Source organism: Hypanus sabinus, unplaced genomic scaffold (genome assembly GCF_030144855.1).
Source record: "Hypanus sabinus isolate sHypSab1 unplaced genomic scaffold, sHypSab1.hap1 scaffold_137, whole genome shotgun sequence".
NCBI lineage: Eukaryota > Metazoa > Chordata > Chondrichthyes > Myliobatiformes > Dasyatidae > Hypanus > Hypanus sabinus.
The window spans coordinates 574,909-590,808 of NW_026779441.1; the positions used below are offsets into that span (position 1 = coordinate 574,909).

At 48.7% G+C, this 15,900-nt stretch overlaps 1 protein-coding gene across 10 annotated transcripts in view; it reads left to right on the top strand.

Moving 5' to 3' along the window:
* Positions 1-15,900, top strand: part of LOC132386895 (uncharacterized) — a 154,586-nt gene that overhangs the window by 13,834 nt on the left and 124,852 nt on the right. For 8 of the 10 annotated variants that reach the window (XM_059959246.1, XM_059959248.1, XM_059959250.1 and 5 more), the window contains exon 3: positions 1,813-1,862. The exons of 1 other annotated variant lie outside the window; for it this stretch is intronic. In XM_059959246.1, the coding sequence (XP_059815229.1) occupies positions 1,813-1,862 (50 nt within the window). Of the gene's footprint in view, positions 1-1,812; positions 1,863-10,381; positions 10,457-15,900 lie in introns of those variants that run through there. One more of the 10 variants, XM_059959256.1, reaches the window with a different exon arrangement.

Sequence of the window (15,900 nt, forward strand, 5' to 3'; positions counted from 1 at the left end):
GTACGGTAGAACCACGGGACCTGGAAATACAGATCCACATTTGCTTGAAAGCAGCGTCACAGGTAGATAGGTTGTAAAGAGAGCTTCATAAATCAGGGCGTTGTGTACAGGATTGGGATGTTATGTTGCAGTTGTAAAAGATGTTAGTGAAGGTGATTTCAAAGTAATGTGTGCAGTTCTGGTCACCTACCGGTAGGAAAGCTATCAATAAACTTGAAAGAATGCAGAGAACATTTACAAGGATGTTGCTGGGACTTGAGGATCTGAGTTACAGGGAGAGTTTGATTCCATTAGGAATTTCTTCACTGGTGTTTTTAGTGGGAACGATGAAATATTTTAGAGGAATCTGAGTGGAACTTCACTCAGAGGGTGGTGTGAGTGGATCTTCACTCAGAGGGTGGTGTGTGTGGAACGAGCTGCCAACGGAAGTGTTAGATGCAAATTCAATTGTAACATTTAGGAAAAGTTTGGATAGGTGGATGAGATGAGAGAGGTCTGGAGGGCTACGGTCTGGGTGCAGAAAGATGGGAACGAGGCGGAGGAGCAGGCTGGCATGGACTAGATGGGCCGAAGTTCCTGTTTCTATGCTCCATGACTCTATGACCAACACCCTCCCATACAATAAATATCAATGTGCCATTGGCTCTCCGTACTACTGCTGCCCCTTCCTGCAGTCTGAGCTAAACACCCCACGGTTGACCAGTGTGACTACACACTTGCATCTGTGTAGAAACATCTTTGCATCTTTCATTAAATTCTCTCTAAATTCCTTCTCCATTACCGACCCTGTACACAATCCACTCCCCGTTACTGACCCATTGCCAACCTGACAGGGGGTTTGTCCTGTGTCCACTCCCCCTCTAATGTCTGCTGTCCATTACAGACGATCTACACCTTCCACTCCTCAATACTGACCCATTATAAACCTGGCAACAGTAATCCTGTGACTATTTCCTCTCTGGCACCTGTGTCCATTCCTGTTCCTCGGCTCAATACTGACCCATCACTGTGGTTGTTAGAGGAAGCTCACTGACTGGGAACAATAGGCTCTTCACTGCAGAGGCTCAGGCTAGATGATGTTTGTTTGCTTTGCATACTTTTTCAAAACATACATCAACTGTTCCACCACCCCGCGCTGGCTTCATTGCTTCGAGAAGCCGGTGCGGAAAGTAGTCGTTGAACTGCCGCTGTGTCTTACACCACTCACAGCAGAGAGTGAGGAGGTTGTAGGTGGTCCCATCTCCCTCCAGTTCACCCAGCAACACCTCATTGGGAGTCACACGTGAGTAGACATCACCCAAACTGATTGAATCTGGAAATTTGTCTTGTGTTCTGTGTTTGTGTGTGGGTGTTGCAGAGAGAGAGAGAGAGGGGGAGAGAGAGAGTGTAAATAAATGAAGGTAGATGGAGCTCCTCTGTCTCATCCACCTGTGAGGTTTCAGGAAGGGATTTCTCACCTCTGTCTGGGGTCTCAGTCACGGAGATCTCACTGTATGTGTGATCCAGAGAGGGAGAGCTCACCTCCTTCCATGGGGACTCTGGAGTATCTCACCTCTGAGTTCTCACTGAGGGAGGTTTCATCTCTATCTTTGGGTTGTCAGTGAGGGAGATAAAGAGATCCCACTTCTGTCTGTGGGGTCTCCATGAGGGAGATCTCATCTCTGTCCATGTGGTTTCAGTGAGGGAGTGATGAATCTATCCCACTGTAGGTGGATATCCCTTTCCATCCTCAGTTCCCATCCCCATTTACACCTTGTCCTCCGCCCCAGTGTGTCATTTCTCACTGAGTTAATTCCAGTCTTTCATTTCCAGAATGTCACCGGCTGAACAGAGGGTTGTGTTGCTGATCCTGGGTTTTCTGGGTGAGTAATGTCTTGTCGGGACGAACTGCGTGCTGTGTACAGTAAGAGGAAGTAGATGTTATTTATTGTTTCTGTAGACGAGCAGAGACAGCCTGTATTTAATGGGGGAAAAGTACTGAAGGGACCTCGGGAACATTATGAATCCAATTTGACACCGGGACACACGGCATTAGAGCTGGTGATCAGAAACATCCAGATACCCGGTTTGGTAAAACAACAGCAGGGAGTGGAGGGAGATGGGGAGGCAGAGAGGTTTCAGCAGAGAATCTCAGGCTTGAAGACTGAGGAGAAGGCACGGCTGGAAATGCAGTGATTACACTCCGAGAGGCTGGGACTGGAGGGAGTGTCCAGAGACTGGAGGAGATTACACTGGGAGGAAGTGGTGAGGCTATGTTGGGATGTGAAAGCAAAGTTGGGTTGTATGTTACTGAACCAGATTAGTGATCACAGGGATGGTGGGTGAAGGGGTTGGGGGCAATTTCAAGCACAGCCTGCAGAGTGTGTGGAGAGCAGGGTGCAGGAGTGGGAGGTGGCTGATGGTGAGAATGAGAGATGGACTGGGTCAGGGGCGGAGCTGGGTGACGTTCCAGAGGCGAGCGTCACAGTGGGGCAGAGGTGCCTTTTAAATGTCATTATCATACCGAAGCGGGCCAGGCAGCATCGATGCAAAAGAGTAAATACTCGATGTTTCGGGCCAAGTTCCTTCATCGGGACCGGAAAGCAAGAGGAGAAGTCCATCTTTTTTCCCCCCAGCCCTTTCTTTCCAGTCGTGATGAAGAGTCTCAGCCTGAAATGTTGACTGTTTATTCTTTTCCATCTGTGCTGACTGACCTGCTGAGTTCATCCAGAATTTTGTATGTGTTGCTCTTGAAACCAGTGTCACTGTGTGTCCTCAGTGACCACTTTATTATGTGCGGAGTATAATTGGCTAATTAGATATTTGTATTAATGGACAAGTGTGCAGGTGTACCTGGTAAAGTGGCCACTGAGTGTATCCCCAATGACGTGACCCCCACAGTCGTCTGTGGTAATGAATTTCACTGATATATGTTATGTAATTTGTTGTTTTGTGGCAGTACACTACAATACAAGATAAAAAACTATATATTACAATAAGAAATATACTTAAATAAAAAAGAAAGTTGAGCACGAGAGCAAAAAAGTTTTTACAGTGGTGTAAATGGGTTCATTGTCCATTCAGAGATCTGATGGTGGAGAGGAAGAAACTGTTCCTGAAGCGTTGAGTGTGTGTTTTCAGGCTCCTGTACCTCCTCCCTGACAGTAGCAAGGAGAAAAAGGCATGTCCTGAGTGATGGGGGTCTTTAATGATGGATGCTGCTGTTTCGAGGTGTTACTTGTGAAGATGTCCTCGATGCTGGGGAGGCTTGTGTCCATGATGGAGCTGGTTGAGTTTACAGTATTCTGCACCTTTTTCTGATTCTGTGCTGTGGCCCTCCATACCAGACGGTGATACAACCAGTTAGAATACTCTCCACTGTACATCTGTAGAGATTTGCGAGTGTACTTGGAGTCAGACCAAGTCCTTCAAACTCCTGATGAAATGTAGCCACTGTTGGGCCTTCTTTACAATTGGCTCAATATGTTGGTCTGAGGATCGATCTTCAGAGATGTTGACACCCAGTAACTTGAAACTTCTTCTGTGGGACTCGGCAGTATTTACAAGCAAGGATAAGTTTTTTTTTAGCCGGGCTGCTTCTTTGACATTCTTCCATAAATACTTCTTTTGTGGAAGGCTTTAAAGATTGTGGAGCCATGAACTTCATCTCCAGTGTCAGCCACTGACTCCTGCAGCTCACTCAGAGTGACTGTTGTTGTCACAGTAGCCTCTCTTACAAGTGCCAATCTTCTCCGGTGACTAAGTTTAGAGAGATCGCCTGACCTGGGCACTGTGGCTGTGGTTTTGTATTTTTCCACTGATTCACGATGGACTACACTGAGTTCTGAGGAATGTTCAGTGCCTTTGAGATGGTCTTGTACCCTTCCCCAGATTTGTGCTTCGATATTATCACTTGTCTTGAATGCTCTTTAATACTCATTTTGGTTTGGTGTGTTGAAAATCTACCATACTGTTGGCCCTTACCGGGGCAGGGGTATTTGTTCAAATGACACTCCAATTTTCTCCATCAGCAAATGGAGTGAGTTGAGGATGAATACTTTTTCAGCCTCACCATTTTGGTTTTTAATTTTCAGCTAATTGTTGACTGAATTTGGAATTTTCTTTTGATTCGACATGTTGCACACTGTTTTATAGATTAGCTCAAAATATCCTACTTCAATATATTTTAAATTTAGGAACAGAGTAGGTAATAGATGAAAATAGTTGTGGGGACTGAATACTTTTTTAAAGCACTGTATATAACACCAAGAGGAGAGGGAGACGGGAGTAGACCCGGGGTGGAGGGTAGTAGGGAGAGACCGTGGAGGGGGAGTTAGAAAGTGACCAAAGGAGATGGGGGTAGGCATGCTCCGAAGGGAGACAGTGGTAGTGAGAGACCGAGGGAGGTAATGAGACACAGAGGGGAGAGGAAAGTAGGGAGAGAATGAGGAAAAAGGAAGGTCGGGAGAGTCCGAGGCAGAGGGTGGTAGGGAGAGACGAGGGGAGACGGATATAGACAGAGAACAAGGGGACATGGAGTTTGGCAGAGTGAGGGGCAAATGACTTGGGGAGAGCCTGAGGGCAGAGTGAGTTGGAAACAGCAAGGTAAGGAGAGACCGAGGAGGGAATGAGGTAGGGAGTGGAGGAGGGGTGAATGAAGTGAGGAGAAACCTAGTAGAGAGGGAGTTACGGTGAGACCAAGGGATGAGCGAGATGGGAAGAGATCGAATTAAACTTATTTTTGGAGAAGGAAATCGGAGGATCAGAAAGAGAGTGTGGCGGCAGCCATTTTGATTTTTTCTTCCTCTCATCGGAGTTAAGAGAGACGGGACTGTGGGGCGTGTGACGTCGGGCAGTGAAGCGGGGAAGATTTAAAAAGGGCAGAAATCCTGAATCGGGTTTCATTTGGAGAAGAAAGTCGGAGGATCAGAACGGGAGTGCGGCAGGAACCATTTTGATTTTTTTCTTCTTCTCATCGGGGTTAAGAGAGGAGGGACTGTGAGCCGTGTGACGTCGGGCAGTGAAGCGGGGAAGATTTAAAAAGGTCACAGCCTTATACAGCGGGCAACGGAGTGAGCTGGGAACAGAGTGAAGGCTTAACAGCTTTGGCTCAATGGGCTGAAGTGGAAAAGGGTGAGGCAAGGTCGGTTCAGGTTTCAGTTTTTCCTGTTATTTGAGGAAAGGGGAAGTATGAGTTTGAGGGCAGCTTGTTGTTCTCGGTGTCGGATGTGGGAGGTCCTGGAGTCTCCCAGCCTCCTGGACGTCCACATCTGCACCAGGTGCGCCGAGCTGCAGCTCCTAAGGGACCGTGTTAGGGAACTGGAGCTGCAGCTCGATAATCTCCATCTGGTCAGGGAGAGTGAGAAGTTGATAGAGAGGAGTTACAGGCAGGTGGTCACACCGGGGCCACAGGAGGCAGACAGGTGGGTCATGGTTAGGAGAGGGAAGAGGAAGAGTCAGGTACAAGAGAGTACCTCTGTGGCTGTACCCCTTGACAATAAGTACTCCTGTTTGAGTACTGTTGGGGGGGGGACAGCCTACCTGGGGGAAGCAACAGTGGCCGTGCCTCTGGCACAGAGTCTGGCCCTGTGGCTCAGAAGGGTAGGGAAAGGAAGACAAAGGCTGTAGTAATAGGGGACTCAATAGTTAGGGGGTCAGATAGGCGATTCTGTGGATATAATCAGGAGACCCGGATGGTAGTTTGCCTCCCTGGTGGCAGGATGTTTCTGATCACGTCCAAGATATCCTGAAGTGGGAGGGTGAGGAGCCAGAGGTCGCAGTACATATCGGTGCCAATGACAGAGGTAGGAAAAGGGAAGAGATCCTGAAAGGAGAATATAGGGAGTTAGGAAGGCAGTTGAGAAGAAGGACTGTAAAGGTAGTAATCTCTGGATTACTGCCTGCGCCACGTGACAGTGAGAGTAGGAATGGAATGAGGTGGAGGATAAATGCATGTCTGAGGGATTGGAGCAGAGGGCAGAGATTCAAGTTTCTGGATCATTGGAACCTCTTTTGGGGCAGGTGTGACAAAAAGGACAGTTTACACTTGAATCCTAGGAGGAACCAATATATTCTGGTGGGGAGATTTGCTAAGGCTACTGGGGAGATTTTAAACTAGAATGGTTGGGGAGTGGGAATCAATTTAAAGAGACTAGGGGAGAGGAGATCAGTTCACAAATAGAGAAAGCTTGTAGACAGTGTGAAGGAGGATAGGCAGGTGATAGTGAAGGGGAGCACTCTGACCGAAGATGTAGAGGAGAAGGAAGAAAAAGATAATAATGTTGTTTGCACCGTTCGGGATAAACAGAGAGTAAGAGGTGGAGAGTTTCTTAAATGCATCTCTTTTAATACTAGGAGCATTGTAAGAAAGGTGGATGAGCTTAGAGCATGGATTGATAACTGGAAATATGATGTTGACGCTATTTGTGAAACATGGTTGCAGGAGGGGTGTGATTGGCAACTACAAACAGTAAATATTCCTGGATTTCATTGCTTCAGGTGTGATAGAATTGGAGGGGCAAAAGGGGGAGGTGTTGCAATGCTTGATCGAGAAAATATTACAGCGGTGCTCTGGCAGGATAGATTGGAGGGCTTATCTAGGGAGATTATTTGGATGGAATTGAGGAATAGGAAAGGTGCAGTAACACTTATAGAGGTGAATTCCAGACCAGCTAATGGGGAACGAGAATTGGAGGAGCAAATTTGTAAGGAGATGGCAGATATTTGTTGTAAGCACAAGGTTGTCATTGTGGGAGATTTTAATTTTCCACACATAGACTGGGAAGCCCATTCTGTCAAAGGGCTGGATGGTTTGGAGTTTGTAAAATGTGTGCAGGATAGTTTTTTGCAGCAATACATAGAGGTACCAGCTAGAGAAGGGGCAGTGTTTCATCTCCTGTTAGGGAATGAGAAAGGTCAGGTGACTGAGGTATGTGGTGGGGAGCACTTCGGGTCCAGTGATCTGAGGGGAGAGGGAATTAGTGAGAGTGAGGGGAGAGTGTGAGGTAGTCAGAGTCTGAGAGGAAAGGGATGTAGGGAGAGACCAGGGGTGAGGGAGGTGCCAAGAGACCGGGCAGAGAGGCAGTTGGTGAGAGTCCAAAGGGGAGAGGGAAGTGGTGATGCACCAAGGGGAGATGGAGAGGTAGGGACGGCCAAGGGGAGAGGGTGAGGCAGGGACTGTCCGAGGGGAGAGGGTGAGGCAGGGACGGTCCAAGGGGAGAGGGTGAGGCAGGGACTGTCCGAGGGGAGAGGGTGAGGCAGGGACGGTCCGAGGGGAGAGGGTGAGGCAGGGACTGTCCGAGGGGAGAGGGTGAGGCAGGGACAGTCCGAGGGGAGAGGGTGAGGCAGGGACGGTCCAAGGGGAGAGGGTGAGGCAGGGGAGGACTGAGGGGAGGGGGGAGAGGCTGGGGAGGACCGAGAGGAGGGGAGAGATGTGGGGAAGGACCGACGGGAGAGGGAGGTAAAGGAGACTCTGAGCGGAGAGGGACAGGAAGGATGAAGGGAGAGGAAGGGAGATAGACACCAGACTGAGAGAGCATGAGGGAGAGACCAAGGGGAGAGATTGCGAGGAAGAAAGAGACGGAGTAGTTGGACATAAGAAGAGTATGAGGTAAGAGGGAGGGAGACCCTGGGTGGAGACGGAATAAGGGAGAGTTCAAGGGGAGTATGAGGTAAGGAGGGACCGAGGACAGATGGGAGTGTCCGAAGGGTGAGACCTTGGGGAGAGGGAGGGAGGGAGGCACCAAGGGGAGAGAGCGTGAGGGAACACCAGGGGTATACTGAGTTAGGGTGAGATCGAGGGGTGAAGGAGGTAGGCTGAGAGCTGAGGGAGGTAGGGAGAAGCCAAGTGGAGACCCTGAGGGTAGTGTGAATAAGGGAAAGACAGAGAGGAGTTGGAGGTAGAGAGAGACCAAACGGAGAGGGATGTATGCAGAGATTGAGTGGAGGGGGAGGTTGTGGGGGACTGAGGAAGGAGAGGGTAGGGAGAGTCTGAGGGAAAGAGTAGCTGAGGGAGACCAAAGGAGGGAGGCAGGTGGAGAGCGACCAATTGTAGAGGAAGTCAGGAGGAGACCGAGTGGAGGGGGTAGTGTGGAGATTCCAAATAGAGAGGGAGGCAGAGACCGAGGAGTGAGGAAGGTAGGGAGTGACTGAAGGGAGAGATAGAAGGAAGTAGGAGCTTGGTGGATATGAAGGGTAGAGAGAGACTGAGGTGGGAGAGGGGTAGGTGGAGAGACTGAGACGAGAGGGAGTTACTGTGTAACCGAGAGTTAACTATGGTAGGAAGACATGGAGGGGAGGGGGAGACTGAGGGTGGAGGGTAGTAGGGAGTGTGAGTGGAAAGGGAGGAAGGGAGTGACTCGGGAGAGGAAGGTAGGGTAAGACCAAAAAGGGGAGGGTTAACAAGAGACAAGGGGAGAGGAAGGTAGGGAATGACCAGAGTGGATGGTGGTAGGGAGAAATCAAAGGGAGGCAGAGTGAGGACGTATAGAGGTGGGGAGAGGGAGGTACAGCGAGTTCAATGGGAGAGGGTGGTAGGGAGAAGCTGAGGCACGAATAAGGTAGGGAGAGACTGAGGGGAGAACATGAGGAGAGACCAAGGATAGGAGGTGGTGGGGTGAGACCGAGGGTAGAGGGCGGGGGAAACCATGGGGAGAGGGAGGTGGGGAAGGACTGAGGGGAGATGTGGTTATTGAGAGAACGAGGGAAGAGGGATGTACACAGAGACCAAGGGGATGGGGAGGTTGGGAAAGTCTGAGGGGAGAAGCAGGTCGCGAGAGACTGAGGGGAGAGGAAGGTTGGAGGAAGCCAAGGGGTGAAGAAATGAGGGAGGCGAGGGTGAGGTGGTGGTGTCTGAGGGGAGGTGGTAGAGAGAGGGAGACCAAGGGGGGAGGGTGGCAGAGTGATCTCGGCTAGATGGAGTTAAGGAGGGAAGAGAGGGTGTAGGGAGAGACCGAGGGGTGAGGAAGAGTTCGAGGTGTGAGGGAGGTGGGGAGAGGGAGTCTGTGAAAGTCAGAGGGGAGATGGAGGTAGAAAGAGAGACTGTGGAGGGAGGGAGATGGAGAATTGAATTGACTTTATTTCTTACAACCTTCACATGCATGAGTAAAAATCTTTACGTTACGTCTCTGTCTGAAGGGGCAAAGTGCAATATATAGTAATTTGTAATAAATAGTATGTACACCAGGACAGTCAATATAACATAGACATACAGTTGTATCAGTGTGAATTAATCAGTCTGATGGCCTGGTGGAAGAAGCTGTCCCGGAGCCTGTTGGTCCTGGCTTTTATGCTGTGGTACCTTTTCCCGGATGGTAGTAGCTGGAACAGTTTGTAGTTGGGGTGACTCGGGTCCCCAATGATCCTTTTTACACACCTGTCGCTGTAAATGTCCTGAATAGTGGGGAGTTCACATCTACAGATGTGCTGGGCTGTCCACACCACTCTCTGCAGAGTCCTGTGATTGAGGGAAGTACAGTTCCCATACCAGGCAGTGATGCAGCCAGTCAGGATGCTCTCAATTGTGCCCCTGTAGAAAGTTCTTAGGATTTGTGGGTCCAGACCAAACTCCTTCAACTATCTGGGGTGAAAGAGGTGCTTACCTACTGCCCATGTCAGTTACAAACACACAGGATTCTGCAGATGTTGAAAATCTACAGAAAATGCTGAGAAACTCAGCAGGTCAGGCAGCATCCATGGTGAGGAATGAACAGCGGACGTTTTGTGCTGAGACCCTTCATCAGAACTGGAAAGGACGGGGGAAGGAACTGAAATAAGAAGGTGGGGGGAAGAGAAGCAACACAGGCTGTGAGGTGATAGGTGGAGCCAGGCGAGGGGGAATGTAAGTGAGTGGGAGGGTGAAGTGAGAAGCTGGGAGGTGATAGGTGGAGCCAGGTGAGGGGGAAGATAAGTGAGTGGGAGGGTGAAGTGAGAAGCTGGGAGGTGATAGGTGGAGCCAGGTGAGGGGGAAGGTAAGTGAGTGGGAGGGTGAAGTGAGAAGCTGGGAGGTGATCGGTGGAAAAGGTAAAGGGCTGAAGAGACCCGAAACGTTGACTCTTTATTTCTCTCCATCAATGCTGCCTGGCCTGCTGAGCTCCCCAGTATCTTGTGTGTCCGATACACATCCCAGTGAAGAATGTTTTGTCAGGGGTTTATCCCACTCCCTAATTCATGGGTTTAATTCGACTCTCTGGTCTGTGTGTCCATTCCTGTCCCGACACACAGAGCCCTTTTCCTGGCCTGAGCTGTTGCCGATGCTGTGTCCGTTGAGGAAGTTTGGGAAATGAGAACAATGGACTCTTCATTCTAGGCGGCCGGGATACATGTCAGCTCCCTTACTTTGCATGTTCTCCCATATCATATCTTCAGCCGTGTCACTACCCAGCCCTGTGTTCTTTCACACCAGCAGCCGGTGTGGAAGGTAGTCAGGGTCAAGGCTGACACCACTGACGGACGGACCCCAGAACTGAGGAGGATGCAGGTAGGTCCATCTCCCTCCGTCTCTCACACAGACTGTAAACCGTGGTCAGGCACAGGTATCTGTGATCTGTGCCGTTAACAGACATGTGTGTGTGCATGTGTGAGATGACCCCGAGTGAGGGTCGGTGTGTGAGACTGACGGGGTGCCGTTCCCCATTGAGGGTCAGAGTGTGTGTGACTGACGGGGTGCCGTTGCCCATTGAGGGTCAGAGTGTGTGTGACTGACGGGGTGCCGTTGCCCATTGAGGGTCAGAGTGTGTGTGACTGACGGGGTGCCGTTCCCCATTGAGGGTCAGAGTGTGTGTGACTGACGGGGTGCCGTTGCCCATTGAAGGTCAGAGTGTGTGTGACTGACGGGGTGCCGTTCCCCATTGAGGGTCAGAGTGTGTGTGACTGACGGGGTGTCGTTCTCCATTGAGGGTCAGAGTGTGTGTGACTGACGGGGTGCCGTTCCCCATTGAGGGTCAGAGTGTGTGTGACTGACGGGGTTCCGTTCCCCATTGAGGGTCAGAGTGTGTGTGACTGATGGGGTGCTGTTCCCCATTGAGGGTCAGAGTGCGTGTGACTGACAGGGTGCCGTTCCCCAATGAGGGTCAGAGTGTGAGTGACTGACCGGGTGTCGTTCTCCATTGAGGGTCAGAGTGTGTGTGACTGACGGTGTGCCGTTCCCCATTGAGGGTCAGTGTGTGACTGACGGGGTGTCGTTCTCCATTGAGGGTCAGAGTGTGTGTGACTGACAGGGTGCCGTTCCCCATTGAGGGTCAGAGTGTGTGTGACTGACGGGGTGTCGTTCTCCATTGAGGGTCAGAGTGTGTGTGACTGACGGGGTGCCGTTCCCCATTGAGGGTCAGAGTGTGAGTGACTGACGGGGTGCCGTTCTCCATTGAGGGTCAGAGTGTGTGTGACTGGTGGGGTGCCGTTCCCCATTGAGGGTCAGAGTGTGTGTGACTGATGTGGTTCCGTTCCCCATTGAGGGTCAGAGTGTGTGTGACTGACGGGGTGCCGTTCTCCATTGAGGGTCAGAGTGTGTGTGACTGACAGGGTGCCGTTCCCCAATGAGGGTCAGAGTGCGTGTGACTGACGGGGTGCCGTTCTCCATTGAGGGTCAGAGTGTGTGACTGGTGGGGTGCCGTTCCCCATTGAGCTACAGAGTGAGTGTGTGTGTGTGTGTGTGTGTGTGTGTGTGTGTGTGTGTGTGTGTGTGTGTGTGAGAGAGAGATTGATTTCACCCTCTCTATGTGGTGGGAGGGAGAGGGGAAAAGGGCAAGTGAGAGGGAGAGGTATCAGCCCTCTCAGTGTGACAGAGAGATGGAGATTTCACCCTCTCCATTTGGTGGGAGGAAGAAGGGAAGGGGGTGACTGAGGGAGAGGTATCTCACCCCTCTCTGTGTGAGAGAGATGGGCAGACAGACTCAGATGGTCTCTCTGAGATCCAGAGAGAGAGAGAGATCTCACCTCTGTCACGTCCCGTTGAGAACGTGGTGTTCCACACCCACTGTCGATAGATCCTCAGTTATTGTCCCAGTTTGCGCTCTGGTCTGTACCCCACTGCCTCATTTCTCTCTGATTTCTCTCTGATTCAGCAGCAGGTGTGTTATCACTGACATATCCTGTGAGATTTGTTTTACGGATGGGTGCAGTGCATTGAATAAAATTTACATTAGATTATAATAAATATAGAAATATATTGATCTGAAAATTAAATTATGTTTTCCCCTCTTTAGCCAGCAGGGTGAGGGTCCCATCACTGGTTCTGGCTTCTCTGGGTGAGAAATTTCCATCAGCAAGGGGAAATCGTGTGGAAGTTGTGGCAAGGCAAAGGTTAATTAATGTCCAGGCAAGGGTAAATTGTAGATGGAGTGCAGACAGCCCTGGCAGCAAAGGCCCTTAAAGAGCATCACTCCCATTTTGTTTTACAAAATTATAGAAGTTTGTTCACTCACAAAACACAAACATCTGTGATTTACGAGGTTGCTAACAATTTCAAGTTAAATATGGTTTCTACAATCTACAAAGCATATAATTCCCTGGAGGACCCACCATTCCCGGAAATCCCCCCTGTACCCATAGTGACTGCATTCTTCTGCTTTACAGAAACTTTGGTATAAACATAACCCCAGAAGAGGGACAGGCATTCAGCTCGGGCAGAGCCCTTGACTGCCTGGACCCACGAATGGCCATCTTGGCCAGGTCCAGGAACAAGCTCACCAGTAGATTCTCTGAGTGACCCAACCCCCTCCGTACTGGGTGACCATATATCTGGAGCACAGGGCTGAAGTACAACCAAAACGTGAGCAGCAGCCCCTTCAGATACTCAAACAGGGGCTGCAACCTCTCACACTTCATATAAACATTGTACACTTGACTCCTCTCGGCCTCACAAAGGACAGGTGGACCGGGTGTCTGTGAAACGGCTCAAAAATCTATTGCACGGCACAGGGGAAAAGTTCACTCAACTTCAATCGCCCCGTCATTGAAATGTTCCCACAACCTATGGACTCACTTTCAAGGACTCTTCATCTCATGATCTTGATATTTATTGTTATTTATTTATTTATTTATCAGTATTATTTCTTCTTTTTGTATTTGCACAGTTTGTTGTCTTCTGCACTCTGGTTGAATGGCCTAACTGGTCGGTCTTTCATTGATTCTGTTGTGGTTATTATTCTATAGATTTATTGAGTATGCCCACAAGAAAATGAATCTCAGGGTTGTATATGGTGACATCTCTGTACTTTGATAATAAATTATTCTGAACTTTGGAATGCACCTTATGCTAAATGTCAATCTTCTGGAATATGTTTTATAATTTGTTAATTTATTTGTGGAAGTATTACTTGACGTGTTGTTGTGAATTATATGCACTGCGTTGTACTGTGGTCTGCAACTTACTCCAAAGGAACGTTGATTTGTTTAGTGGTGTAGGTTTATATAGTTAAATGACGATAACCTTGAACTTGAGAGTCCATTTGTTCAGTGACAGGAGATTCGCACCCAACTTCTGCAGGAATGGGGTGATAACACGGATGAGTGAGTGACTGGGGAGCTGGTGCAGGGGACAGGGTTTCAAGTTGTTGGTTCATTGGGACTTTTACTGGGAAAGGGGTGACCTGTACAAGCGGGACGGGCTGCACCTGAACTATAGGGGAACCAATATCCTGGCTGAAACGTTCACCAATGCTACTCGGGGGAGTTTAATCTGGTTTAGCAAGGAAATGGGAAACTGGAGCATCAGGTGAGTAAGGGAAGGTCGATGTCAGGGAAAGTATTGAAAGACAAAATCAAAATTACAGGTATGATGGGTGGGATAGTTTGAAGAATGTATATGTTAATGCTAGGGGTATTATGGGTAAAGGTGATGAACTCTGAGCATGGATCAAGTACGTGGAACTACGATGTTGTGGCCACTACTGAAACTTGGTTGAGAGAGGGGCAGGAATGGGTGATTAATGTACCAGCTTTTCAAAGTTTTTGAAAAGACCGAACTAAAAGAGGTGGTCACACAGCTGCACTCAGGGGAGACATAATGGAGGGGTCAGACCCTGAGTCCATTTGTGTAGAACTCAGGAATAGGAAGAGTGCAATCACACTGATGGGATTGGATGACAGAACCCCCCAGTAGCCAGCAGGACTTCGAGGAACAGATTTGTAATTAGATTAAGGAAATGTGAAAAAATAATCGTGTTGTTGTCATTGGGGATTTCAACTTCCCTAGTATGAATTGGGACCACCTTAGTGCAAGGGGGTGAGAAGGAAAATAATTCATTAAGTGGATCAGAGTGGTTTCTTAAATGAATATGTATATGGTCAATCGAGAGGAGGGGCCGTACTGGACATGGTGTTGGGTAATGATCCTGGCCAGGTGTCTGACCTTTCAGTGAGTGAGCAGTTAGGGAACAGTGACCACAACTCCTTAACTGTCAGGATAGCTATAGATAAGGCTAGGTATGGTCTTTGCAGGAGAAATTTAAGTTGGACTAGGGCAAACTACAACAGTATAAGGCAGGAACATCTGGTGTCCACATCAGACATGTGGAGGGTGTTTAAAGATCAGCTGCACTGAGTACAGGATAGGTGTGTTCCCATTAGAAGGAAGGATAGGGATAGAAAGATAAGAGAACGTTGGCTGTCCAGAGAGGTGATGAATTTTGTCAAGAAGAGAAAAGACAAGTATGTAAAGCTTCAGGTTAGGTTCAAACGAAGCACATGAGGAGAATAAAGAAGCCAGAAGAGAACGAAAGAGAATTAGGAAAGCCAGGAGGATCAATGGAAAGTCCTTGTCAAGTAGAATCACCGGTGAGATCCCAGAGGTCTGGCGAGTGGCTAATGTATCTCTGTTTACTAAGGGGACACGGGAAATCCTGGGAAATATAGACCGGTGAGTCTCACATCAGATATAGGGAAATAGTTCGAGAAAATTCTTCGGGATAGGACAGATGAGCATTATGGACAGCCAATGTGTCTCCGTGAGGGGCAGGTCGTGTCTTACTAACTTGATTGGGTTTTTTGACAATGTGATGAGAGAGATTTAAGAGGGTAGGACAGTGGATATTGTCTACGTGGATTTTAATGATCTGTGTGCTAAAATCCCTCATTGGAGGCTAATCGAGAAGATTAAGATGCAAAAGGTCCATGGCAACTTTGCTGTTTGGGTTCAGAACTGGATTCAGCAAATGAGATAGAGGGTGGAGGTTGAAGGGATTCGAGCTAGAGGTCTCTAATTAGTGGAATTCTGCAGGGATCTATATTGGGACTTCTGCTGTTTGTGATGTCTAAATGACCTGATGAAAATCTGGATAGGTGGGTGAGTAAGGTTGAAGATGATACCAAGATCAGTGAAGTTGTTGATCATGTGGAAGACTGACAAAGAATACAATGCGATACAGATCAGGTGCAGGTATTGGCTATTAAATGGCAGGCGGTGGTTAATCCAGATAAATATGAGCTGTTGCACCTTGGTTGGGCAGATGAAAGAAGACAGTACACTGTTAAGGGCAAGAACTTTAAGAGTGTTGCTTAGCAGAGAGATCTTGGGATCGATATTCATAGCTCATTGAAAGTAACTACATAGATTGATAAGGTAATATACCAAATCTCCTCAAATTCCTAATGGGATTCGCTGCTGGCGTGCCTTATTAGTGATGGGGTCAATGTGTGGGGCACAGAATGGATCTACAGAGATGTTGATGGCTTCTCTCCACCGGCTAACTCCCAACCCATTCCACATTATTTACATCCACTGACCGATTGACATTTGTGAAATGTTACTTTGTGTCAGTGATAATGAAACGTCCTTTGTTCTCTCATGAAATATTAACCCGTGGGGTGGTTCTATTAGAAATGTTATAGTTGCAACATCAATAGACAGTTATTCAGAAGATGCTGTACAGGAATGTGTAAATCAGCCCAGCAGTCCAATGAAAGTGATGGATGGTGCACAGGGAG